The sequence below is a fragment of the Leucoraja erinacea genome, chromosome 10, assembly GCF_028641065.1.
Source record: "Leucoraja erinacea ecotype New England chromosome 10, Leri_hhj_1, whole genome shotgun sequence".
NCBI classification, from domain to species: Eukaryota; Metazoa; Chordata; class Chondrichthyes; order Rajiformes; family Rajidae; genus Leucoraja; species Leucoraja erinaceus.
The window spans coordinates 58,955,461-58,968,270 of NC_073386.1; the positions used below are offsets into that span (position 1 = coordinate 58,955,461).

Genomic DNA, 12,810 nt, shown 5'->3' on the forward strand with positions numbered 1-12,810 from the left:
AGATGCAAAATAAAGTAGTCACTGGCAATTAGGAAAATGAAATAAAAATATTTGGCATCTCATGCCTGCTCTGTCATCCAATAAATCATGGGAGACCTTTCTCCTCAGTGGCAGTTTACTCCACTAGCTCCACATCCCTTGATTTCCAATGAGGATTATTGAAGGTATTAGACGGGAACTCGTTCGAGTTGATAGTAGCAGAAAAGGCCTGGAAAATTGGATGTGTTCAAAGGTGTGCTGACGAGTCGAGGATATGCATGTTCTTGGTAGAGTAAAGGGCAAGGTAGGTGGGTGCAAGGAAACGTGGATGAGGAGAAATTGAAGCTCTCGTCAAGAATAAGAAGGAGGCATGTAGCAGGTATAGGCAGCTGGGATCGTATATCCCTGGAGGAATTTCAAAAACCGAGGAGTACACTAAAAAAGGCAAGTTGGTGCAAAAAGGGGACAGGAGATATCTCAGTCAGATTATATTAAGGATAATCTTAAGAGATTTTACTAAGGGAAAAGGGGTAACTAGACAGAGAATAGTACAGGAATTAAAGTGGTCCAATCTGTGGAGTCACACGAGGTGGGCAAGGTTTTCAATGAGTATTTCTCCTCTGTTTTTACTGTGGAGAAAGACATGAGGACCTGGGAACTTGAAGCAGTCAATGAAAGTGTCTTGACAACAGTCAGTCTTACAGCCGAGGAGCTGCTGAAGGTCCTAACGCATTTGAAGGAAGACAAATCACTCAGGCCCGATCAGATACATCCAAAGACATTGGGGAGCTAGAGAGGAGATTGCAGGTGCTCTGGCTGAGATTTATGAGTAGAGCCAGGATTTTGCCATAAATGGGTCGAGACACTTCTTCAGACTGATGTGGGGGGGTAGGGGGGAGGGGGAGGGGGAAGATAGGAAGAGGCAGTGACAGTAGGACTGGAAGGAGAGCTGGGAAGGGGAGGAGGGACAAGACAAGGGCTATCTAAAATTAGAGAAGTCAATGTTGATACCTCTGGGGTGTAGACTACCCAAGCGAAATACCCAAGCTCGTCTCCTCACTACATTTACTGCTGGCTCCAGTCGTAAATCTGAGTTTTCGAGCAAGGCATTCATTGATGCTGGAATTCCAATGTGAAAATTGGAAAACAAATCCCTCAAAAGAGTTATTTTTTAGAGAAATACACAGAGGAACATATACCAAGCGAATCATCATTACTGAAAAAGTATGTTGATGGCAACTTCAACATTGTGCAGAAAATTAGAGATGAAGTTGCATGCAACAAAATATGGATCTCAATAGACGAGACAACCGATGCTGTGGGGAGATATGTTGCCAATGTGGTCATCGGTACACTGGATGCAGGTCAACCATCAAAGGAGTATTTGTTGACATCAGAAGTATTGGAGAAGTCAAACAGCACAATTATTTCTCAGTTGTTTACATCTTCACTTGCTGTATTTTGGCCAGAAGGTATAAAACACGAGAATGTTCTTCCGTTTGTGACTGATGCAGCTCCGTACATGAAAAAAGCTGCTCGTGCTCTTAAAGTTTTTTTGACATGCTTAGCTCAATGACTTCATAGAATTGTCAACCCCTGACGTAGCTTGTTCCCAAATGTTGATCACCTAGTTTCCAATATCAAGAAAATCTTCCTCAAAGCACCGTCACGTGTGCAGTTTTTCAAGGAAATGGCACCCAAGATTCCGCTACCACCTCAGCCTGTTTTGACTAGGTGGGGTACATGGCTCTCTGTTGTACTCTACTACGCTGCAAATTTTGAAAAGATAAAATAAATCGTCAACTGTTTTGAAGAAAAAGAATCTGCTGCAGTCAGGATCGCCAGTGAAATCATGCAGAAAAAGTCCCTCCACCGCGATCTTGTGTTTGTTGCTTCCAATTTTGCAAACTTCCCACAAGCTATTACTTCCCTTGAGAAACGTGGCGAAACATTAGTGAATAACTTGCAGGTTTTCAACAAAGTAACTGATGATATCCGTAAAATTCCTGGCGATGTAGGTAAAGACAAACAAGGAAAATGTGAGAGAATGATTTTAGCCAACAAAGATCTTGAAGAAATAAAAAACATAGCTCAAGTTCTCAAAGGTAGTTGTAATGCAAAGATATCAACATGAATATAGAGTTGGTAGCTTGTTTCAGGTATGCACCAGTGACCTCTGCTGGGGTAGAAAGACGTTTTCTCAACTGAAGCATATTCTGTCTGACAGATGGCATATTATAACACCAGATAATTTGAAACAAAATGCTAGTAATTATGTGCAACCAGGCAACCTTGGTCATTTAATGTAGAATACCTTTATATTATCATTTTTAACCATATTTTGGTGGTGAAAATACACGTCTTTTTTGTCACTAAATGCCTTTTCCGTGCCTTTTTGCCTGTCTATTTCAGAGTTTTTTTAGCGCCTAAACATCCTGGCTCATAAATAATTATTAAATACAGATGATGTACCAGAAGACTGCAAGGGTGGTGAAGGTTGTGTCTCTATTTAAGGGTTGCAGGGAAAAATCTAGGAACTGTAGGCCAGTGAACCTTACATTTGTAGTCTGAAAGCTACCAGAGAATATTCTGATGGATAAGATATACACGCATTTAGATGGACAAGGGCTGATTAGGGATAGTCAGCATGGTTTTGTACGTGGGAGATCATTTCTCACAAATCCAATTGAGTTTTTTTGAAGATGTGACTTAAATGTTTGATGAGGGCAGAGCTGTAGATGTTGGGTATATGGATTTCAGCGAGGCATTTGACTAGGGTCCGCTGCTCTGGGAGGTTAGATCGCATGGGATCCAAGGAGAAATAGCTGAATGGATAGAAAACTGACTTCATGGAAGGAAGCAGAGGGTGATGGTGGAAGGTTGTTTATCAGACTGGAGGCCTGTGACTAGTGGTGTGCCTTGGGATTCGGTGCTGGGCCCATTGCTGTTTTCATCTAGATAAATAATTTGGATGAGAAAGTACAAGAAACGTGCGTTTCTTATAGAAACGTATAAAATCTTATAGAAACGTATATAAATTATAAAAGAAATGGACAAGCTAGATGCAGGAACATTTTCCCCAATGATGACAGAGTCCAGAACCAGGGGCCACAGCCTAAGACTAAACAGGAGGCCATTTCAAACTAAGATGAGAAAAAAACGTTTTCACCCAAAGTTGTGAATTTGTGGAATTCTCTGCCACAGAGGGCAGTGGAGGCCAATTCACTGGATGAATTTAAAAGAGGGTTAGATAGAGCTCTAGGGACTAGCAGAATCAAAGGATATGGGGAGAAAGCAGGCACGGATTACTGATTGTGGATGATCAGCCATGATCACAATTAATGACGGTGCAGGCTCGAAGGGTCAAATGGCCTCCTCCTGCACCTATTTTCTATGTTTCTAAGACATGATCAGTAAATTTAAAGATGACACTAAAATGGATAGTATTGTAGATAGTGAAGATGGTTGTCGAAAATTGCAACTGGATCTTCATCAGTTGTGCAGGTGGGCTGAGGGATGGCTGAGGTTTAATACAGAGAGGTGGGAGGTGTTGCATGTTGCAAGGCAAACCAGGACAGGACCTACGGAGTGAATGGCAGGGGTCTGGGGAGTGCGTAGAGCAGAAGAACCCAGGGTACACAGAATTGCTGGAGAAACTCAGCGGGTGCAGCAGCATCTATGGAGCGAAGAAAATAGGCGACGTTTCGGCCCGAAACGTCGCCTATTTCCTTCGCTCCATAGATGCTGCTGCACCCGCTGAGTTTCTCCAGCAATTTTGTGTACCTTCGATCTTCCAGCATCTGCAGTTCCTTCTTGAACACGGAAGAACCCAGGGTACAGGTGCATAGTTCCTAGAACGAGGCGTCACAGGTCACGAAGGCTTTCTTGTCGTCATCAGTCAGACTATTGGGTAAAGAAGTTGGGAGGTTATGTTATAATTGGACAAGACATTGGTGAGGCCACATTTGGAGTATTGTGCTCAGTTTTCGTCACCATGTTATAGGGAAGATGTGTAGCTGGAAAGGGTGCAGAGAAGATTTACAAAGATGTTGCCAGGACTCAAGGGGCTGAGCTATAGGGAGAGGTTAAGCAGGGTAGGATGAGGGTGATCTTATAGATGTGTATAAAATCATGAAAGGATTAGATAGGGCAAATGCACAAGAGTCTTACCCCAAGTAGGGAATTAAGACTAGAGGACAAAGGCTTAAGTCGAAAGGTTCAATAGGAACCTGAGGGGCTACGTTTTTACACAAAGAGTGGTGGGTGTATGAAAGGAGCTGACAGGAGTAATTGAGGCAGGTTTTATCACATACAAACTGGTATGTTGATAGGATAGATGTAGAAGGATGTGGGCCAAATACAGGCAGGTGGAACTAGTGTAAAGGGACATATTGGTTGGTGTGGGCAAGTTGGGTTGAAGGGCCTGTTTCCAAGAATGGTATGTATGAGAATAAACTAATCTGCATTTGTATCTGAAATCAGAATGCTGGACTACCATGGTCTCCATGGCCGAATGGCCTCCTGTACTGTAATACGCTGTGTTCAGTTTGCTGAGAACTTACTGAAAACAAAATCTGATCGGAGCAGTACAGGCCATCCCGAGTTATGGCCACCAATATTTATGTGTGTACTTCTGTAATATTCTTACATTTAAAAGTCCAACAAAAGTACACAGATATGATAATACAAATGGCAGAACTAGTTTCTCTCTCAACACATTGAGTGAATGTTCTTTACCAGTCTTATGTGTTTTTAGAACATAGAACAGTACAATACAGGTAGTGGCCGTTTGCCCCACAATGACTGTGTCAAACACAATGCCGAGACCAAATCTTATCTGCTTGTAGTTGATGTCACTGTATGCCATGTTGTTACTTGCGGGCGGAGCACCAAGGCAAATTCCTAGTATGTGAATACTTGGCCAATAAACATATTCATTCGTTCATCCACATGCCTCCATTCCCAACACATCCATGTGCCTACCCAAAAGTCTCCTAAATGCCTCTGTTGTATCTGACTCAACCACCACCCTGGCAGCACGTTCCACGATGTCATTCATTACAATACTCTCCGTCGAGTGATCTTTGTGTACATCGTGACTTATGGACAAGCTAGACCTAATAACAAACCAACAGAAACCGTTTGTTTCCCAGGGACGACCAATACTGAATATTTTGGGAAAATTTACCTGTGCTCCCACATTTTCTACGAAGGCTTCCTCATTTTCAGGCTTCTCTTCCTCAAGAGTCTTGTTCCCAATGGGCTCAGTGTCTGTGTGACTCCTGTCTGATGGATGCCGTGGAACTACATGAAGGGAGCTTTCAGCTGTACAGGAATCTTCACGAGCTGGTATAGGCGCTGGCATATTCTTCTCCTCCGTTCTTTTCTCACCGCACAATCTATTATTGGAGTTGCTGTGAGGGAAACCAGCTTTGTTCTTACTTTGCTGTTTACCATCTTCACTCTGTCCAACCTCCAGTCCATCCCGAGGGGGGATCTTATCTTCTGTGACATTTCTGGCAGCAGGTTGCTGATTTTCTCCAAGTGGCAGTGGTTCAGTGGACAAAAAGATGTCACAATTTGCCCTCGGATCTTCAGAAGTGTGCGCAGAAGTCCCGCCCGGTACTCTTCGCCTGCGTAGATGGTTATCACCTCGCCCATTCTCCCAAACCCCAGCTCCTTCCCGACTCATTATCTCTTCAACACCCTGGTGATTCATGTTATTTCGTCCTGGAACTGCAGACTCGTCATGGTTGCTCTCTCTTCTGATGTTGGGGAGATATCGAGCATCTCCCCCAGCCTGGTAATCCACATACCCTGCCCTTTGGTAGACGGTGCCATTATGCATGATGCACGGCGCACTATGCTGTGCAATTGCAGATCGGGAACTATCATCAGGATAGAATCTAGGTAAACCATACCGGGCAACTGACTGACCACAGGAATACCAGAATGCCTGCAAAACAAAAAAGAGGGGTACATATAGTAACATCTGAAAATTACCGAGCATTAAATTCATGTTCATAAGTGATAGGAGCAGAATTAGGCCATTCGGCCCATCTTCCAACCATATAACCATTACAGCACGGAAACAGGCCATCTCGGCCCTACAAGTCCGTGCCGAACAAATTTTTTCCCCCTTAGTCCCACCTGCCTGCACTCATACCATAACCCTCCATTCCCTTCTCATCCATATGCCTATCCAATTTATTTTTAAATGATACCAATGAACCTGCCTCCACCACTTCCACTGGATGCTCATTCCACACCGCTACCACTCTCTGAGTAAAGAAGTTCCCCCTCATGTTACCCCTAAACTTCTGTCCCTTAATTCTGAAGTCATGTCCTCTTGTTTGAATCTTCCCTATTCTCAAAGGGAAAAGCTTGTCCACATCAACTCTGTCTATCCCTCTCATCATTTTAAAGACCTCTATCAAGTCCCCCCTTAACCTTCTGCGCTCCAGAGAATAAAGACCTAACTTATTCAACCTATCTCTGTAACTTAGTTGTTGAAACCCAGGCAACTTTCTAGTAAATCTCCTCTGTACTCTCTCTACTCCACCATTCAATGATGGCTGATCTATCTCTCCCTCCTGACCCCATTCTCCCCATAACCCCTGACACCCGTACTAATCCAGAACATTAAAAATATCCATTGACTTCTGTGGCAATGAATTCCACCCTCTGACTAAAGGAAATCCTCCTCACCTCCTTCCCAAAGGAATGTCCTTTAATTCTGAAGCTATGACCTGTGGTCCTGGACTCCTCCACTAGTGGAAACATCCTCTCCACACCCACTCTTTTCAGGCCCATTATACAAATTCTTACCAAAATCCAAAAGAGACATTTCAGGACCACTGCCACTTAAAAATAACTTGCAAAGTCAGTAACCTCAATATGTCAACCTTCTACCCTGCGGAAACAACCTTGATAGGTTTCCTTAGGAGAAATGAGGACCTGGGGCAGCAGAAAACTGAATCCCTATTTATTATAGAAAATTGTATTTCAATAAATACGAAAGGGAAATCATGCTTGACTAATCTTTTGGAATTTTTTGAGGATGTGACAAGTAAAATGGATGAAGTGTATCTAGACTTTCAGAAGGCCTTTGATAAGGTCCCGCACGGGAGACTGGTGACTAAAATTAGAGCACATGGTATTGGGGGGTAGGGTGTTGACATGGATAGAAAATTGGTTGGCAGACCATATACAAAGAGTAGGAGTGAACAGGTCCTTTTCAGAATGGCAGGCAGTGGCGAGTGGAGTGCCGCAAGGCTCAGTGTTGGGGCCGCAACTGTTTGCCATATATATTAATGATTTGGAAGAGGGAATTAGGAGCAACACTAGCAAGTTTGGGGATTACACAAATTGGGTGGCAGTGTGAACTGTGAAGAGGATGTTAGGAGGTTGCAGGGTGACCTGGACAGGTTGAGTGAGTGGGCAGATGCGTGGCAGATGCAGTATAATATAGATAAATGTGAGGTTATCCACTTTGGCGGCAAAAACAAGGGGGCAGATTATTATCTCAATGGGGTTAGGTTAGGTAAGGGTGTCCTTGTACACCAGTCACTGAAAGTTGGCGTGCAGGTACAGCAGGCCGTGAAGAAAGCTAATGGAATGTTGGCCTTCATAACAAGAGGATTTCAGTATAGGAATAAAGAGGTTCTTCTGCAGTTGTATAGGGCTCTGGTGAGACCACATCTGGAGTATTGTGTAGTTTTGGTCTCCTAATTTGAGGAAGAATATCCTTGTGATTGAGGCAGTGCAGCGTAGGTTCACGAGATTGATCCCTGGGATGGCGGGACTGTCATATGAGGAAAGATTGAAAATACTAGGCTTGTATTCATTGGAGTTTAGAAGGATGAGGGGGGATCTTATAGAAACATATAAAATTATAAAAGGACTGGACAAGCTAGATGCAGGAAAAATGTTCCCAATGTTGGGCGAGTCCAGAACCAGGGGCCACAGTCTTAGAATAAAGTGGAGGCCATTTAACACTGAGGTGAAAAAAAACTTTTTCACCCAGAAAGATGTGAATTTGTGGAATTCCCTGCCACAGTGGAGGCCAAATCATTGAATGGATTTAGGAGAGAGTTAGATATAGCTTTAGGGGCTATTGGAATCAAGGGATATGGGGAGAAGGCAGGCACGGGTTATTGATTGGGGACGATCAGCCATGAGGAGGAGCCAAGAGGAATCGAATACAGGAGCAAAGAGGTCCATCTGCAGTTGTACAGAGCCCTAGTGAGACCACACCTGGAGTATTGTGTGCAGTTTTGGTCCCCTAATATGAGGAAGGACATTCATGCTATTGAGGGAGCGCAGCGTAGGTTTACAAGGTTAATTCCCGGGATGGCGCGACTGTCATATGCTGAGAGAACGGAGCAGCTGGTCTTGTACACTCTGGAGTTTAGAAGGATGAGAGGATATCTCATTGAAACATATAAGATTGTTAAGGGCTTGGACACGCTAGAAGCAGGAAATATGTTCCCGATGTTGGGGGAGTCCAGCGGGGCCACAGTTTAAGAATCATATTTTTCTGAGAGAAATGGAGGGCGGTGGAGGCAGCTGGTCTTTCAAGTACACTCTGGAGTTTCTCTGTAGAAGGATGACAAGAATCTATCTCAAAAATGAAACAGGGGATATAAGGCAGGACCGGGGTACTGATTGGGTATGATCAGCCATGATCACATTGAATAGTGGTGCTGGCTCGAAGGGCCAAATGGCCTCCTCCTGCACCTATTGTCTTTTGTTCACAATGAATGGCGATGCTGGCTCGAAGGGCCGAATGGCCTCCTCCTGCACCTATTTTCTATGTTTCTAATAAACATCATTCCATTTGCTTATTAAAATTGCAACTTACAATAAAACACAAAACTACCGCGAGAGTCACGGGAATTTGCAAAAGCCATGGTAGATCTTTAAGGATGTCTCGAAAAAACTGACTGATGGGTTCCCCGACATGTTTCAATGGTTCAGTGACGAGTGTAGTTATGGTGAGCATCAGGGCCTAAAAAAAAAACACATACACAGATGACATCACTGGATCGTTGAATGAATCTGTTTGCATTCTGACCATTGATTTTGCTTTTTACCCTGGCTGGTGGCACCTCCCAAACTGGATGGACCAGGAGGGCTTCATAGTATTTCTCACATGGGTCATCCTGCAGTGTCCACCTTCGCCTGAACCACTCTGTTGAAGAAGAATTAACAATATTCCATGTTACTCCAAGTTTGGGACTATATTTAATCATGACAAAACTCTGACAAAATCAATTTTTCTGGTGCCAAATCTTGCCCAAAGGGCCTTTCTGGTAAACCCCTTATGCAATCTATTCCAACCACAACGCGTGATTGTCCTGTGTGTAAAGAGGAGGCCGTAATGGACCCTTTTAAATACATTTTATATAAACCCACAAACCTGTCCAGTAGCCAATTGTGTTTTTTATACGGCTACCTGTTCAGGAGTGGCTAAAGTGGCCACATTTTACAAGTTCAGAATAACGTTGCCTTTGTACCCTTTTGCACTTTAAAAGATTTAGGCACTTTCCTAAATTAAAGAAAATTGTAAACGAACCAAGACAGTGTTTCCAAAGGACCTACATCCATACACAGTGGAGTAAATTCAGTGGGAATGGATAGGTAGAAGGGTGATGCGGAAAAAAAGTATATTGTCCAATTTATATCATTAACTGTGGTGGGTTTACTGTGCTATTCTATAGAGTTTAGAAAAGTGAGAGTAGGTCTCAACAAATTAATCTGTCATCAGTCTGAAGAAGGGCCTCAACCCAAAATGTCACCCATTCCTTCTCTCCAGAGATGCTGCCTGTCCCGCTGAGTTACTCCAGCATTTTGTGTCTATTTACAACAAAAGAAAGGCAGGGGGGGATGAGCTACGGAGGAGCTCGGCACTGAGGGCACAGTTTGAGATTAGGGATAGGCCGTTTACAGTTGAGATGAGGAGAAATGTATTCACTCAAAGGTGAACCTTAGCAATTCTCTACCCTAGACAGCTGTGGAATCTCCATAATAATAATAATAATAATAAATTTTATTTATGGGCGCCTTTCAAGAGTCTCAAGGACACCTTACAAAAATTTAGCAGGTAGAGGAAAAACATGTAAGCGGAATGAAATAAATAGTAGAGACATGACTAGTACACAAATTAAAGACAGAATTCAATTCAAAACACAATATGAGGCAAGCACAGATGAAAAGGGAGGGGGACGTGGGGCTAAGGATAGGCAGAGGTGAAGAGATGGGTCTTGAGGCGGGACTGGAAGATGGTGTGGGACACGGAATTGCGGATCGGGGGAGTTCCAGAGCCTGGGAGCTGCCCTGGAGAAGGCTCTGTCCCCAAAACATGTTTAAGAAGGAACTGCAGATGCTGGAAAATCGAAGGTAGATAAAAAAAAGCTGGATGCGGGTGAGGCAGCATCTATGGAGCGAAGGAAATAGGCAACGTTTCGGGCCGAAACCCTTCTTCAAACTGTGGAATCTCCATTGTTGTTTCCACTTTAAATAGAGATCAATACATTTATTGACATGAGAGAATTGAGGAATAAGGGGAGACTCAGTCCAGTCTATCGTGGGTACAGCCCTCCCAACCATTGAAAGCATCTAAGTGAGGCACTGCTGCCAGAATCCATCAAAGACCCTTATCCAGGCCTTGCCCTTGTCTTGCTGCTACCTTCAAGCAGATGGTATAGAAGCCCAAAGTCCCACACCACCAGATTAAGCAGCAGCTACTTGAGGTGACCATCACTAGCCTAATACACAACCCTAATACACTGCAAAAACCACAAACACACCTCCCATGGACTTTCCTCCTTTCTTTAAATTCCTCAAAGGCCCTGTCTGATTCCATCCTTGTAAACCTTGCATGCTCTTCCTTTTCCATTTGGTCCAAATTTACAACCGCTTCCATTATCCAAGGTGCCCTTCATTTGCCAATAATGCCACACTCACCGAAGCAAATCACCAAGAGATGTTCTATCCGAACGGTATCATTTTAATGAAAAACTCGTTCAATGAAAAGGACTTACCAACCAGACTGCCGCTCCAATCCAACTTGTGGACTCCTGTACACATTGGTTTATCATGTTCCATCTTGGCAAAATTAGCTTGTCGCTTAGCAAAAGCTGTCTGCAAAGAGAAAACAATTTACAACATAAAGACTTGTACCAGAACATTTTATTGTGTGATTTGCATTTTCTGGAGACGAGAAAACCAACAGGAAAAGTAGAAATACTGCTACATATTGGCAGGATTTTCAAATGTAAATAAGGGCAACATTTCCACCAGGTGGCGCCGTCAGCGATGGCAGCCTCGCCAACAATCTGTCTGTCTTCTCTGTTATTTTTAGTGTTTATTAAAAGTTTGTGTTAATGTTCTCTGGTTTGTTTTATGTGGGGGGGGTGGAGGGGGAAACTTCTTCAATCTCTTACCTTGCCGGAGATGTGATTGTTTTCCGGATCGTATCTCCGGTTGCTCTGCGGCCTAACATCATGGGGCTGCAGGCCTTGCTCGAGGCTGACTTTGAGCCCCACCGCGGGGACGTGGACTTACCATCAAAGACTACGATCCCTTGCCTGGGATCGACGCTCCAGCGGATTTCAACATCGAGGAGCTCGCAGTCTCGGGTAGAGACTGATGTCGGGAAGCTCCAAGCCGCAGGAGGTTCGACCAGCCCCGACTCGGGGTCCGATCACCCGGCGCGGGGAGCTGAGATCCCCTGATGCGGGACCTTGATCGCCCCGACGCAGAGGGCTCGACTACCGGCTGCGGGGCCAAGATCACCTCGACAACGGAAGGTTCAAAAACCACAACCGCGGGAGAACAAAGTAGGGAAGATTTTTTGCCTTCCATCACAGTGAGGAATGTGGGGGGGGGGGGGGGGTCACCGTTATTTTATTTGGGTGTCTTGTTGCTCTTTATTGATATGACTGTATGGCAAATCAAATTCCTCGTATGTTGCAAAACATACTTGACTAATAAAGTACAGGTGCACAACCTTTTATCTCCGGTCCGGATTTCCGAGTTCCGGAAACCGAAAAGCTCCGAAAACCGGCCATTTTTTCCAGGATGTCGTCTTCACACCAAAGCTCGCGTTTGGCGCCAAACTTGACCCGAAACAACCCACGGTTAACCCAGGTCTGTACTACTGTAGCGGCTGCCTCCTCCCCGGAGACCATGGAGACACTTAAACATCTGTAAATCATTGCTTAAATGTTAGTCAGTTAGGTTGGAGGGCCTTTATGTGAAGGGGGGGGTGAAGGGGAAAACTTTAATTCTTAGTCCCCTACCTGGTCGGAGAGGCGGGGAGCGGCCAATGCCTTACTGGGTCGCCGTGCAGTAAGCTCCGGAGCGCTGTGGCCGCCGACTCCCAACATCGCGAAGCTGGGGCTGCGGGCATCCGGCCGCGGGCGGCGCCGGTTGTAGCTCCGACCCCGGCAACTCTACCCCTTGCTGCGCGGCTCCAAATCCAGCGCCGCCCGCGGCTCGCGGCCGGACGCCCGCAGCCCCAGCTTCGCGATGTTGTGAGTCGGCGGCCACAGCGCTCCGGAGCTTACCGCACGGCAACCCGGTAAGGCATTGCCCGCTCCCCGCTGGTATCACAGCGCTGCGACGCCGCCGACTCCCAACATCGAGGAGCTGGGGCTGCGGGCGTCCGGCCGCGGGCAGCGCTGGATGTGGAGCACCACGCAGCCAGGGGTAGAGTCGCACGGCGACCCAGTAAGGCATTGCCCGCTCCCCGCCTCTCCGACCAGGTAGGGGACTAAGAATTAAAGTTTCCCCCTTCACCCCCCCCCCACCACTTAAAATCCCTCC

At 45.2% G+C, this 12,810-nt stretch overlaps 1 protein-coding gene across 2 annotated transcripts in view; it reads right to left on the bottom strand.

Moving 5' to 3' along the window:
• Positions 1–12,810, bottom strand: part of clcc1 (chloride channel CLIC-like 1) — a 35,774-nt gene that overhangs the window by 2,738 nt on the left and 20,226 nt on the right. The window contains exons 6-10 of one of the 2 annotated variants that reach the window (XM_055642434.1): positions 11,025–11,124; positions 9,075–9,172; positions 8,843–8,989; positions 5,168–5,935; positions 884–1,985 (exon numbers count right to left, since the gene is read on the bottom strand). In XM_055642434.1, coding sequence (XP_055498409.1) covers positions 1,953–1,985; positions 5,168–5,935; positions 8,843–8,989; positions 9,075–9,172; positions 11,025–11,124 — 1,146 coding nt within the window. In that variant the 3' untranslated portion in view covers positions 884–1,952. Of the gene's footprint in view, positions 1–883; positions 1,986–5,167; positions 5,936–8,842; positions 8,990–9,074; positions 9,173–11,024; positions 11,125–12,810 lie in introns of those variants that run through there. The other variant, XM_055642433.1, reaches the window with a different exon arrangement.